This window comes from Diadema setosum, chromosome 22 (assembly GCF_964275005.1).
Source record: "Diadema setosum chromosome 22, eeDiaSeto1, whole genome shotgun sequence".
NCBI classification, from domain to species: domain Eukaryota; kingdom Metazoa; phylum Echinodermata; class Echinoidea; order Diadematoida; family Diadematidae; genus Diadema; species Diadema setosum.
In genome coordinates, this window is record NC_092706.1 from 20,915,774 (window position 1) to 20,930,773 (window position 15,000).

At 39.1% G+C, this 15,000-nt stretch overlaps 1 protein-coding gene across 1 annotated transcript in view; it reads left to right on the plus strand.

Annotated features, from left to right (window-relative positions):
- LOC140245205 (cytochrome P450 4F6-like) overlaps window positions 1-10,499 on the plus strand; it is a 15,053-nt gene extending 4,554 nt beyond the window's left edge. Inside the window, exons 3-7 of the mRNA XM_072324795.1 lie at window positions 1,502-1,695; window positions 4,484-4,634; window positions 5,610-5,711; window positions 8,637-8,788; window positions 10,037-10,499. Of these exons, the coding sequence (XP_072180896.1) occupies window positions 1,502-1,695; window positions 4,484-4,634; window positions 5,610-5,711; window positions 8,637-8,788; window positions 10,037-10,499 (1,062 nt within the window). The remainder of the gene's footprint in view (window positions 1-1,501; window positions 1,696-4,483; window positions 4,635-5,609; window positions 5,712-8,636; window positions 8,789-10,036) is intronic.
- Window positions 10,500-15,000: the final 4,501 nt, after the last annotated feature.

Here is a 15,000-nt window from a genome sequence, read left to right on the forward strand (position 1 = left end):
CAATATATTTCTAAGATGTGAGTCAGGGATAGAAACAAACAGTGTAAATATTTGAATCAGTACAATGAATGTTAAGTGTTGTTAAATATACAAAATGTGAACGATAGTTGTAATAAAAATATTTCCAGACTACTGAGCATATCAAACTGTCTACAATTATGGTTTACTGAGAAAAAAAATAGTGATGTCTCCTTATGTTTTAGGCTTTAATGCGAAATTTCATACGCTAGGATTTTTTTGTGATACGCCTGACCTACATGTAATCGTCAAATGCGATATGTCGAACATTTTTGTTGTTGTTGTTGTTAATTGCTGCTCCCTATGGTAAACTGTACCTTTAAGCATTCTAAGATCAACTGAAAAATAGAGACGTACACGCTCCTTCCAACATAACCTCAATTTCGGCACGTTCCTTTGCATTCCTAGATCCATTTTGCAACATAAGTCACGTTTGTTATTTTACTAAATTTTAATAAGATAAAAATAACCTCAAGAACATGACTTGCTTAACTTGGCCTTCAATGATTGATTGCCATTATTTCATTTTATGTACCGCATTGTTTCACTCCGTCCTTTTCTTTTGTGCATGACGTAGTTTATATTTTGCACAAGTTGCGCCTGGGGCATTTAATTATTAGATGAGCTTGGCGCCTTATGAATTCCTTTCTTTATTAATTGTTATCGCGAATAAGAACAATAAGAACAGACAAATAAAAAAGAAATAGGGAAACAATTTACATTTCTCTGGGTGAGGACCTTACTAAAGGGTGTTGAAGGATACATTATTATCACGAATTTAGATTCCGATATCTCCGACTCTTAAGCCTTCAGAGACAAGTGTCACATTTTAGCACTCCTTAGAAGGAGGTTAAACAAAGTGTATGGTCTTTCTTGTCGGGGTGTGGGGGGGGGGGTACTTTGACTTTGAGGATGTGCCCATACATAGGGATTTTCTGAATTATGCGTTTTACTGGTTGCTTCGGTCAATGTGTGGTTTACGGAGTCCTTGGCAGTGGGTAGACGTTTGTCAATAACCACCTCTACCCTCGGAAGACGTCTCAGTGACATTTTGGAGGGGTGAGATGGGGTATACGCTTATTCGTTATTGACTCCACTGTTGAGAATAATTCTTGCTACACCTTAGTGATATAAATTTCTTCCACTAAATTGCCACAGAGCTTTTAAAATAATCATTCCCAAATCATTTCCTCGACTGTCTTCTGGTGTCATAATCTGAAATTAATTTCTAAGTCATTCTTATTATAATTAGCGTTGTCATGATAATCTACACTTTCAGTTTCATGAATTTATTACGACGTTGTTATTCTAAAGAATGATTATTAAAATTGCATTATTATGTACTGCATCTGCAAACAGTCTTACATGATGTGGAGATGGTGAAAATGTTGACTCTGGCGATTCTAACCAAATATGCAGTACTCACGGTTACATATTCCAAAGATACGTAACAGCAACACGCTTTCTGCGTTCACATTGCCAGGTTACGACCACCCTTCTGGGCAGACTGTCAGTCATCGCTGATTCGGACACGCCCCTAGAAACACATCACATGATGACGCGATGTTCCGCCGACGCCATTCTCCAGACGGCGTTTTCATACGAGAGCCGCTGCCAGGAGCGAGAGTCGCCGATCCTGGCAGCGACAAGAACGCTAACGGACATCGGGACTAGCAGGTACTTAAGAGAGGGAAAATTTATCCCCCACACCATTTATCTCAATAATTGTCGTCATCATGAGGTCCTCAATTCAATTTCTGCTCAATCTTCCGCCTTTCCTTTCCGTCTTCTTATCTTTAGATGCTGCTATTTCACTTATCACCCCTTCCTCTCTCCTTATCCCTGTCTTTATCCCATCAATAGCTGGTTTTTTTTTTTCGGTATGTATTTATGTCCCCCCCCCCCCCTCTTTCTCTCTCTCTCCTTCTATCTTCATATATTTCTCTTAATTGTTTTCTTGTATACTTTCAAGTTGGGGGTTGCGATAAAAAATATTTTATTTCAGGTCACAATATTTTCCTTGAGTACAATGTTGTACTGATTTTGTGCGATCATGTGCACTCTTACGTATACTTGCAGTTGCATTCTAGTTAGAAATGAAATTTATGAAATGAAAAATGAAAAGAAAAAAAAATCATGGTTAACATTTCTAGATCTTCAACATAATCATCACTGTGCAGCTACTTGAATCATAGTATTCTTTTCTCAAGTTTAAAGTTTGAAGAGCATGTTCAATATCAAACGGAAGAATATAAATCTGAAATCAATTATTTAAAGTCAACATGACATTCAGTTTGATAAATGCCTAGAGCAGTTTGCTTCCTGATATTTCATTTTTGGTTTCCATTTCTATGCCATTATCCCCAAACCTTCCTTAATATTCTTTGTTTCTTTTCACCTTTGTCCATTCTTCCATGATTCAGGTTTTTCATCCATCTTATTCACTGCATGAAGCTCTAATAGAGTTCTCCATAATTCCATGCCTCACATTGCATATATGCCTCACACACACACACACACACACACGCGTGCGCACACACACACACACACACACACACTCACACACACACACACACACACACACACACACACATATATATATTATATATATATATATATATATATATATAGTCTACGTGACCCCCTCGCAAACCCTTACAAACTTAGAGAAATACAAGAAAAGAAGAAACACAAAAGAATTCTGATTTCGCTGCCAAATGGAGTGTAATATTTGAAGTCACTTGAATTCCCGCACATTTTCGACTGACTGTGCCGAGGTCACAACTCCAAACGTAAAATCAGCTCTAATGCGTCGCCTGTCATGCATTTACATGGCGAGAAAATGCGATTACAGATCATATTATTATCATATTATATCACGCAAACAGCTCTGAAGAATAGAGAGACATGTATAATGTAATATCTAAATCCGATAATGGTAAGAGAACCCGTACCCCTTTCTTTTTTTCTTTTTTTTTTTCTTTTTTTTTTTTTTAGTCTACGTTATCAAAGAAGCGAAATTGACGTACAGTAAAATGCGTATCTCTGAAAAGTTGATGATATGAATATTGGACACTGTAGCACTTTGCTCCGCAACCCAAGTAATCGTGATAATAGAAATGAAAGGCCATGAAGACAAGGAGGAGAGACGGAAATATGGGAGAGACTTTTTGAGGAGGTAATGGACGCTGGTGGTACGGAAACCATGCAGGGAAATAGAGACAATTTAAGAACGATAGTGTGCGAGCGAGGTGAAACATACCAATATCATGGCCTTAGCCACTTAAGGTCCAGTGCTCGAGCTTGAAGGAAGAGTGGGTAAGAGAAGGAGAGAGAGAGAGACTAGTGGGGGGAGAGATGGAGAAGGAAATAGGTCAAACAGTTTTTCGCCAAATTGGAATAGGCTTATCAATCTTCATGAAAATAGCAGAAAACGGCCTTTCGAGCGTCATGCCACACTTAGAGGCAATGATACCAGATTGGAATAAGATTCCTCGCTGTTTATTATAACGAATATATTGAGTAAGAAAAAAGAAGGCAGTGAAAAAAAAAAAACACTTTCCATTTTGAGAACCAGTAAACATAAACAGTAGTCCTGTATTATTGACAGTGTTCTCATAAGACGTCTTAAAGGTGCAAACTAAAACGTAAGAAATGATTGCATCAATCGAAATTTAAAATGAGCTGAAATTATAAAACAGAAAGATATATCTAATGTGTACAGCACGCGAATTCAAACCGGAAACCACGGGTAAGAATACAAAAAATATGACATGGATTTTCCAGAATTTCTGCTTCTTTGAATCCATTATGCTGTAAGTATAACTTAATCCAAAAAGGATTCGCAAGACCAGCGCGGATGTTTTCTCACGCCTTCACATGCGATGTTGCCTTGTATCCTATCAAAATGTCTAAGAGATGGAGCAACGGTTTGAACAAACAGATCAAAGAATTACAATGTGCAATTGGATAGGCGGAAAAGATAAATTGTCGAATCATACTTCTCCTCTTTTTATCCCATTACCAGGGACCACCTGACGGGTAATGCCCAATGACTATGGAGATTTCCGAATGTGGTATAAAATAGATTAACGAAGGATGAAAATGAGCCAAGCACGTAATATGATGTGCTTAATATAACTCTGTAATCCGTACTCACTCTGCAGCAATGGTATTTTCTTTCATGCAACTGCAGGTGTAATTCCTTTGGTAACATGTGAATATCTTGTGAAATTCTTCTAGTAGGATATTTCTGAAATATTGCCCATGATTCTCTTTATTTGCGGCATAAATGAGAGCAATCGTACATGTACGTAAACATAAATATGAGCTTGCTTCTTCTTTAGTGTATTCGAATTTTCTTTACGCCGTACACTAATCATCCAGTATAAGTACATTCATTCATTTTCTTTTTCTTTTTTTTTTTCTTTTTTTTTGGTGTCTGGTTGTCTCCACTCTGTAACAGGATGCTGAACCCAATCATGGCCTGCTATAGTATCTTCCGGCTCTCTCCAGTCTATGGTATCTGGAAAGATGCTGTACAGAAAGTGAACGGTCTGGGAGAGAGGCTAATCCGAGAAAGAAGAGCAAAACTGATGGAGTCGGAGGAAAAAACGGTATAGAATATCCTTTTGTCTCTATCCAGTCGTTTCTGTCTCGTGGCGTAACACCATTTTATGAACTGCACACATTGTATAAACAATGAACGACAAATTAATTCAGTTCACTACTACTACTAGTACTACTACTACTACTGCTGCTACTACTACTACTACTACTACTACTACTACTACCATATCAATGATGGTGATAATAATAATAATAATATTACTGATAATAATGACAATAATCATGATGATGACGATGATAATAATGATGATGATAATAATAATAATAATAATGATAATACTAATACTAATAATAATAATAATAATAATAATAATAATAATAATAATAATAATAATAACAACGAAGATACCACTCAGATCTTTCTTAACCTGCTCCCCCTCCCCCTTTCCCACTTTCTTTCATCTTTCCATACCTGAAAACTTAAAAGAGAAAGAAAAAAAAAGCCCGGATGTTCATGAATACACCATAAATGCATTTCGGACTATACCAAAATAAGTACGCACACATGGTTACGAACATACACTGAACAATACAAGACAAAGATTTAATTTCATATATTTTTATTGTTGGTGAAAGTGAGCATTGACAAGGGATATTAGTTTCAGAGGTTGTCCATCAAATATTTGTGGAAGTTGCGAGAACAATCTTTTTTCTTAGGTTATGATAAGTATTATTTTTTTATTTTTTTAATGATAAGTATTATTTTTTTTTAATCTGTTCTTCAGCGTAGATCACACTGACTTATTGCATAACCTCCTTTGATACTGCATAGGATGTTTAATATAGTGCTAGATATGCATAGACAAATGGTTCTGTGCTTACATGGGTGTATTAAAATGTCAGGAGGAATAGGAAACTAGTGCGTCTGTATCACCCTTGTTTTGTAAATTGATAGGGACCATCTCTTGCTCATGGATGATATTCTCGTCTCCTCAATCCTACCATTCCCTCTTCATCCCCAGGGTGTGGCCACCGACACGAGGGAGATGGATTTCCTGGACTCATTGCTGCTGGCTAGAGATGCCTTCGGCGACGGCTTGTCAGACGCGGAGATTCGAGATGAGGTAGATAGATAGTGATGCTTCTCTCTCCTCCCATTCCTCTTCCTTCTTCTTCTTCTTCCTCTTCTTCCTCCTCCTCTTCGTCTTCTTCTTATTCCTCCTCCTCTTCTTTTTCTTTTCTTCCTCCTCCTCCTCTTTGCTTCTTCTTCTTCTTCCTCCTCCTCTTCTTTCTCTTTTTCTTCTTCTTGTTCTTCCTCCTCTTTTTATTCTTCTTCTTCCTCTTCTTCTTCTTCTTCATCGTCGTCCTCCAACTCTTCTTATTTTCTTCTCTTTCCGCCTCCTCCTTTCTTCTTCTCATTTCTCCTCCTCCTCCTCCTATTCTTCTTCTTCTCCTTAGTTCTCCTACTCCTCTCCTTTAATCTTCGTCGTCCTTCTCCTCTTCTTCTTATTCCTCGTCCTCCTCAGCCTCTTCTTCTTCTTCCTCCTCCTCCTCCTCTTCTTCTTTTTCCTCCTCCTCTTTTTCTTCTTCTTCCTCCTCCTCCTCTTTTCTTCTTCTCCTTCCTCCTCCTCCTCCTCCTATTCTTCCTCTTCTCCATCCTTCTCACCTCCTCTTTTTCTTTATTCTTCGTCGTCCTTCTTCTCTTCTTCTTTTTTCTTCTTCTTGCTCCTCCTCTTTTCTTCTTCTCCTTCCTTCTCCTCCTCCTCATCTTCTTCTTCTTCTTCCTTCTCGTCCTCTTCTTCCCCATTTCCTTTTTTCATCCCCACAAATTTCTCCATACTGCGATGCCAAAAGGCCCTTAACACATAGACTTTGTACAGTGTTAAGGGCCTTTTGGCATAAGGCCGACGTAGTGCCCTTTATCTATTTCCTCCCTCCCAAAGTCATTCTTAAACTCCTTTCTCTCCTTTTCCTGTTCCTTCTATTCCTCTCTTGCCTTCTTTCCCTTCTTCTCCACCTTTCTTTCTTCCATCTTGTTTTTCTCCTTCCCTGTTCTTTTTTACTTTCCTTTCTTCCCCCATCTCCCATTCTCCACATCTTCCTCGTCTGCCTCCACCTCTCCCTAATAGTCGTCTTTCCCCTTCTTCTCTCTTTCCTTTTTTTCTGTCAAACAATGGGAGGCCACGGTCGATCACGAATGTATCAAACATTTTTCTTGGATTAAGAAAAAAAAACACACAAAATATGCCATGCACAAAAGTGAACACGTTTGGCCATACACAATTTCACGTAGTACGGTAAGTACCCCCACGTAAACATTCACTCAAGCGATGCAAAAAATGTTCATTGAATTACATTTTGTGGGAATTGAATCCGGGAAAGAAACAATGTGACATTTGCGTTGGCTGCTATGATACACTCGGCTTACCTCGACGACGCGTGATGGGCACTCGCATGTAAAAGTGAGTAACGGTTACTTCTTCTTTTTTTTACCCCCTTTTTTGTTAATGCCTAGTTACATTATCCCCTTCAAAATCACACAAAAACATTTCCCTTCCGGGGTTGCCATTTTCATTCCTGATGATAAACACTTTATGCTCTTCGTTCCCGCGAGCAGACACAGTCAAGTAAGCTCTTCGTATACAGTGATTTGTTATAGGCTGCCAATTCATGTTCCACATGGGATTCGTGAACGATTGATGATATCTCTCCCATTTTAAAGCACCTCTAGAGGGACATACCCTCTGCTTCATCAATGTCTGTATCTGACAGAGTGAGATTTCACGGAAGAGACATGACAACGAAACGAACATGCAGGTACATATCCCCCATAGCTGTATCGCATTAACAGAAATGGTGGCGCATTGCGTCTCAAAATCTGAGACAATTTGGGCGTACCTGTCGATCGATTTCATATCGAGAAGGCTCAACATGATTGAAAGAGGGACTTTATAGTCGACACAACCCCGCCCATATTATGGTCACAGCAAATAGGCAAGCAACATCGTCAACACCAGCGGTCGGGGCGCGGTGGTGTTTATGTGAGTGTATGAAGTGTGTATGGAATGTCGTATAGTACTGCGCGTCTTCACACAGTTTCTGCTTCGAGACTGATATTAATTAAATGGATTCGCAGTCGAAAGAGAAGTATGGCCAGCCTTTCGGATATTTTCACTGTGAGTTCGTTTATAGCCCACAGAGAGAGATACGACATGGTTGTGCAGACGATTGCTTCGGGTTAATTTACAGGTAAAATTAGGTAAATCACTCTTCAGCCCAGACGTAGTTTTAAAAGGCAACATCATACCATAACCTTTTCAAGGTTAACCTTTTAAAGAAATCAATTCAAGTCCTGAAATGAACGGATGATGACTCCAGCCTGTATGCTTGCTCTCTCCTCTGAGTTGTAGGGCACTGACCCAATGTTTAGATGTGCTCTCTATAACAATAATGTATTGTGTAGATGGGTGACAATATACTTTATCCGTGCCAAAGAAAGATATATGGACAAGACCAGGGATATATCAAACTTCGTATTTCTCCATTGTAATTATTGTGTGCCATGTTATAGTGTTCAGTTGAAGAACTTTTCAATGACTTACATGCTTCGTATACAAAATGCTTCATTTCAAACATAGCAATACCCGCACGTGCAGCCGCTACGTGTATTAATTCATGGAGTCGAATACGTACCAGTAACTTCCCGTGTGTTATCACAGTAATGAAAGTGCATTATATTTCTTCTTCCTATTTTCTCAGTAGAAGAAAACGCTCCTTTATGCAACCTTGATGCAAAGTGGTTAGTCATGATATATCCTCAATCTTCCCCAGACCCCGACCCCACCCCGTTTCTCCCACCCCCTTCCACGTAATTCCACCTTACCCTCGCTGCTCGGCTTTTGCGTTCGTTCCCTTGACACACCGCTCAACCCGGTCATTGCCATTTACGATGCGTTCATTCTCTACGTCAATGCCATATTTGATGGGCTGGCGCTGAGTGGGTTAATCTGTCGGATCGTATTCCCCCCTTTTCCCCATTAACCGCGCAGGTCAATACGTTCATCTTCGCCGGTCTGGATACCACATCCAGCGCTGTCACGTGGTTGCTGCTGGACATGGCCAAGTACCCCGAGCACCAGGCGAGGGTTCAAGCTGAGGTTGATGACGTCATGGCAGGAAAGGAGTCAGAGTACATAAGTGGGTGAGCGTTCGACATATCGGAAACGTTATTTCTGCAGTCTGATGCTTTTTCGATATTTCTGCCTTTGATGTGAGGCCTCCAACCCATTTACGAATATAGCATATTTTTTAAATGCAAGACAGAGGTAGGTACAGTGTTATTCTATGCAACCTCGATAAAACTTGAAAATGCATTTTCATCTACTTCTGGTGGCTCCAATTTACTTGCCAGCTGACTAAAGAGAGAGAGGTAGACAGACAGACAGACAGACAGAAAGTGACGGGGAGATATAATATACAGGGGAGAGAGAAACACGTGCACAGACACGCAATTAAATGAACATTATACATATTATCATTACATGACGTATGTTTCTCCTTTGTCTGCGTATGTGCACATAATATGACGCAGTTAATTTTATGTCTAACAATTTTGCTTTTCGTCGAGCGGAAGAAAACAACTAAAAAAGCAAAAAAAAAACATAAAGAACATAAAGAAACGATCTCTTTAGGAATATTGGACTAACAAGTAAGGCAGCGAACGATTCAGTAGCATCGCTTTTCCAAGATTTCTGACAAAACTGTTTTGACTGTCATGGTTTTGTGCTTTCATGTTTATTTTTTTTTTCTGAAATACCTTATGCTCTCTAATCATATCAATTCACAGTTCAGGACTTGATTTGCGATGATTCAGTTACATGAACGAATTACTACCGAATATTTCAAAGGATAACTAAGTTCTGGCGTCCCTATAATAATTTGCAGGAGTTACGTTTTCTCTTTGTCAGTTTGATGTATGGAATTTTATGTAATGCATAAACGTTTCTGTCTTGTTATTGATTTGTTTAATCAAAATAAGGGTGTGTTACCTGAATCGTAAGAGGAAAACAATGCGTGCCAAAATTTCAACTCAGAATGTCTGTCATGTCCAAATCTAAGCCGATAATGGCAACTGCTGTTGATCATAGCTGATATGAGCTTTTTCCTGCATTTTTTTTTATGTATCCTATAGTCATGCCATTGAGTTCATTGTAACTGATGCTATACTGTCCAGGCCTATAGTAGTGATGTTGTTTCAAAGCGTTAAAAAATTCATGTCCAAAACCGCCGCACTCACAGGTTCAGGAACCGATGAATTTCCCAAGAGTTTTAGATGGCCACTTATAAAACTCACCTGTGACATCTATCACTTCCATTGTCAATAAATCATGCTGAAATTTTTGAAGTTTGGGCCTCATGCTTTATATTTTTCTCTTTTTTCGCCTTTCAGGGAAGACCTGCAGAAGTTCAAGTTTCTTCAAATGTGCATGCGAGAGTCGCTTCGTCTGCATGCCGTATTCATGCCCGCCCGAACGCTGCTGGAGCCGCTCACCGTGGACGGCCTGACCATCCCACCGCGGACCAGCGTCATGCTCAATTTTTACCAGCTCCATCACAACCCGGACGTGTGGGGCGATGATCACATGGTATTCCGGCCGGAGCGCTTTGCGCGCGAACGCGTGGAAGCGCGCGATCCCTTCGCGTTCGTGCCTTTCTCGGCCGGGCCGCACAACTGCATCGGGCAGCAGTTCGCCATGCAGGAGATCCAGATTGTCGTCGCCAGAGTGCTCAGGCATTTCAGCGTTGGCCTCTTACGCGAGTCGCGACCCGTCTTCAGCGTCGTGGGCAAACCGAAGGATGACGTCATTCTATCGATTAAGCGCAGGGAAAGTGCACCTGCTGGCAACTTGTAGGTTGGTGGGGTCCGCTCTGTGTAAGCTATATGCAAACAAACATGACCACAAATGTCTGTGGTGCTCTCAGAAGATCATACATTCATCATAACCTTGTATATACACATTATGCTATACATTATTATTTATGTAAGTATAGCATTATGTCATGTTACGTTACATAATACTGTATAAGAATTAAAGTCTATCTGGTATATGTGATGACCTTATAGGTGTATAGAATACATTACTTGATATCATATGTTTGTCAGATATTACTAAGCATGTACTCTTGTAGAGAAGACAAGTCACTATTTTAGAAATAAGATAGAGCGGTTAAATGGTTCATGTGATAAGAGGAAAATGATGTATTTCAGCTAGTTATTCGGATGAATTCATTTATTCTGATGTGATCGTAATCAATGGTACAATGTTGAAAAAAAAAACCTGACAAAATATACGTCTCTCTCTTTTCTGATAAAACACTCTTTAATGTTTCTTATTTTGTTGATTGTTGAAACTGGTAGAACAACAAACAGGAAAAGGGTTCAACACGTTTCTGTTCAATGAGACAAAAATCATGTAGTTTGATTTGATTCCTTAAAAATGACAATAAAACAGGACGGGTAGTTATAAGCAAAATCGCAAGAAATCTGAATTATAGTATCGTTAGAATAATTTGATCGAGATGTTATGAAAGTTATAATTTCGATGGAAGGACTTGCTGCTCCGCTATGAAATCATTAAGAGCAGTGAATTGCGTTTCGTCTAGGTTTTTTTTTTTTTTTCCTGTCAGCAAAGGAAATGCAATACAAATGGTAGTGTTTTAATTTCTCTACGTTCGCGTGGAATGCGAAATATTATACAAGACGATAAATTTCCTCGATTGGTTTGTTACTACAGTTTCGATTATTCAATTCTCCTGGTGACAGGTTTATCAGGCCACAGACCATTACCAAAAATATACACTGCAACTATTCCGATTTAATCTACTTCAAGTCTTTTCGCAAAGAGAATGCGATATTTACAAATTTGGATCGTCTTTTACGGAAGGTGCTGGATCGGAAGAAAATTTCTTGGTCTTCGATCTCCAAACGAGCAACGACACCGAACGAGCACGCCTTTAGAATTTGAATAAAAACACTGCATGCTACTGAAACTGCAAAGCAGTTCGCAACTAGTGCGGTTCAAGTCTGTGGTGGACTTATAGCTCTGATCCTTGTATAGACTTCCTTTCCGCATTGTGCGTTGCTTTACACCAAAGAGCGTCATTAGTTTCTGATTCAAGGAATGCTGGGTTACACTGTCAATCCGTTTGAAATAGCCATGCGGACAGCCATTATTGCGAAATCATGAATACGCCATGCCTTTTTCACGTTATTCTAAACCAAGTCAAGTATGATACAGCTCACACTCGACCATCAGTCTCACATGAACTTGTAACCTATTACCACTATCTGGAACAGGAAGAATATTGTGTAACATTGGATATGTTTTATTATATTCGCACTGAATCTTCCATACTTCGCATCCGAAAGTATGCTATGTCAGTTCGGGAAACTCCTCGTTAAATTTCACCTGAAAATTTACGATGTGCTGAGTGGTAAGCGGCTAAAGTTTTATTTTGTTTTTCCTTTAATAATGAATCACTGTCTTTTGGCATTGAGGGAGATAGCTTCCCTCATTGAATGTGTGTATTATATAGCCATCGAGTTGCGGTCGCATATAAAGTATCGTAATGAATCTACTTCCATCCATATGTGTAAATGATGACTGTTTTCCTGCCATTGTGTATGTAGCATAATATGATACTGTCACACTAAGGGAAAAAAATTAAACCCAGAAAAATCCAGCACTGTCTAAAAATGTTTTGAAGTAAAACAAATCAACGGAGGACGGTTGTGTTGCCTTACGTATTGAATCAATAACATTACAGAAGCAATAGCATGATGACTAATTGATGACGTCATAATCGTAGTAATGATGATGAAGATTATTATTATCATCATCTTAGGCAGTAAAGAAACGTAAGGAGGAGGGAGTGGATCACTTTGGAATAGGTTACGGTGGCTATGAAGATTACTATTGTGGCCGCGTTTAAAGGGATCGTATAGTTTTGGTTGAGACCCAATTTCAGGTTTCTAACTTTTTTGGTGAGATAATGAGAAACCTCTAATGAAATGTGAAAAAGCATGTAATTCCATGAGGAATTCAACATTTATTTGATGAAAATTGGTTTTGAAATTGCCGAGATATCAAAAACAGAGCGATTCAATAAGGTGTGGGACCCACATTTTATTACGATCGCTTTGTTTTACCTTGTTTTTTGATGTCTCAGTCATTCCAAACCCGATTTTCATCAAATAAACTTTGAATTCCTCTTAAAATGGTATGCTCTGTACTATTTCATAAGTGTTTTCTTGGTATCTCACAAAAAGTTGAAAGCCCAATTTTCATCTCCACCAATACTGTACTATCCCTTTAACATGGTGATGGTAAAAGATGCTTAGAAACTGATTATCACTTAGGGGGGAGTACGGATGCAGATCAACGAGATGTTAGTTAATTGGTAGTGATGATGGACATAGCAATGAAGACGATGAATAAAAGGTGGCTGTTTATGATGATTCAGGCCATAACAACCATGATGATTAGATTTATACTTTCTGTGTAAATTGCCGTAATATTATCCTCTGTATGTTTGATTTTTTTTATAGCTTCAAAGCTTTGTTTCTTTTTCTTTTTCTTCTCCTTCAAAAGTGTTCCTTCTTGTGACAGTTCGTTGTTTCACATTTATCGTAAGAAGGAGCAACTTTTATACCAATTAAACATGGTGTTTTTTGAAAATATCAAACAGAGTCAAAAGACTGATGTAAAGCGACTTATTCACTCTCTCTTGATTCCTGGCCAGCAATGAGAAATATTCTATTTGAAATTAGAATTAATGCATTTTAAATAAGTAATGACACAACAAAATTAATTCAACATATTCTATAGTGGGTCCCTGCTACCTTCACCTGGCATGTGTGTATGTGTGTGTATGTGTGTGTATGTGTGTGCGTGTGTGTGTGTGTCTGTGTGTGTGTTTTGCGTGGTTGTCTGTATGTCTGTATGTCTGTATGTATGTGTTTCTTGTACGCGTGTATTCCAATATCACGTTTAGACGAATGCAAATAGAATAATGTTACAGAAAGGGTAATCATTTGACTGCAACATCCGCCGTGGTACGTATTACATCTAACGAAGATGAGAATCGCCCGGTATCGAGTACTACGGTAGATTACAATTCGGAGGCTAAGGGTTGAACGTGATCTTAGAGACTCTATTTCGAGTACTGTAGACAGACACAGGATGTCTTTTGACAAATACGATTCCTTAATACGTGTTTTTGTCGGTATGATACTTCTATACCCATTAGCCCATTTCACCCCCCCCCCTTCTTTCTCTCAGGGCTTCTTGACAGTCGAGTTTTCTGGGTAAAGTGAGAGTCCTATACGGATATACCAAGACATTACAGCTATACTGGAACATCTTGGCCATTCGAAAGCAATTATCATTATTGGGCAATACGCTTTAATGTAATGGTTCGCTTTGTATGCCCGGCTTCTCCGCGATCTCGTTAAATCGTCACAAAGAGAAGAGGGTATCATCATTTCTCTTTATGTCATAAGTGAGACTGAAATGGATTTCGGGTTTTTTGATGGTCCAAAGTGGCGTATTGTGCACTGACGAAAAAGTGTGCGACATTCCGCACTTTTTTTGTCCCGGTTTCAAGCTATATCGTTCCGCTCACAACATAAACATTCTATACGTTTGTATGTGTGTCAGCTCAGTGACTGAAAAAACAATTGCTTTGGGGGTTTGTATGTCTACATCTCAAAAGTCTAAGTAAGGCGACGTGTGTTTGGACGAAGTCTGTGTTATCCCACCTTATTCTAGTTGCCCTTCCCCTTTTCTTTCTCATTGTCATGGTTTTCGGCAAATATGAGTGAGTAGGTGGTATGTCGGACCATGGAATTCGATGCGCCAAGGGAAAAACGCGAATCAACGCCGTAACCCAGAGTCACAGTTGTGCCTTAGGGAGGCTTTGCCACACTTTTCACCGCCATTGCGGCGGAAAAGTCATAGAGATTGTTATTTCAGGCGGACGAACCGACGAGTTGGAAGCCTCGAGTAATTTCCCACCTGTTCTGCCCATTCGATTTCGCGTCCCGCTAATCAGTCGCTAATCGTCACTTACAAACACATAATATCCGGAAAAGGAGGTATATGCCTTATCCGCATGTATGAATACACATGTTTTGCGTCGTGTAGTTTGAATGATTTCTTTGGGAGTTACGTGTGGGATGCAAGTTGAAACAATGTATGATACTCTTGAAGTTTGGTCCTTTCTTATCATTATCAAATATCTCCTATTATGATAGAGTAATTAGTTTTGATGGCATGATGGCATATGGATATCTGCTCACAAGCATTCTCTTATTATTTTTCTCTTGATACATGAATATGAATATATATATAT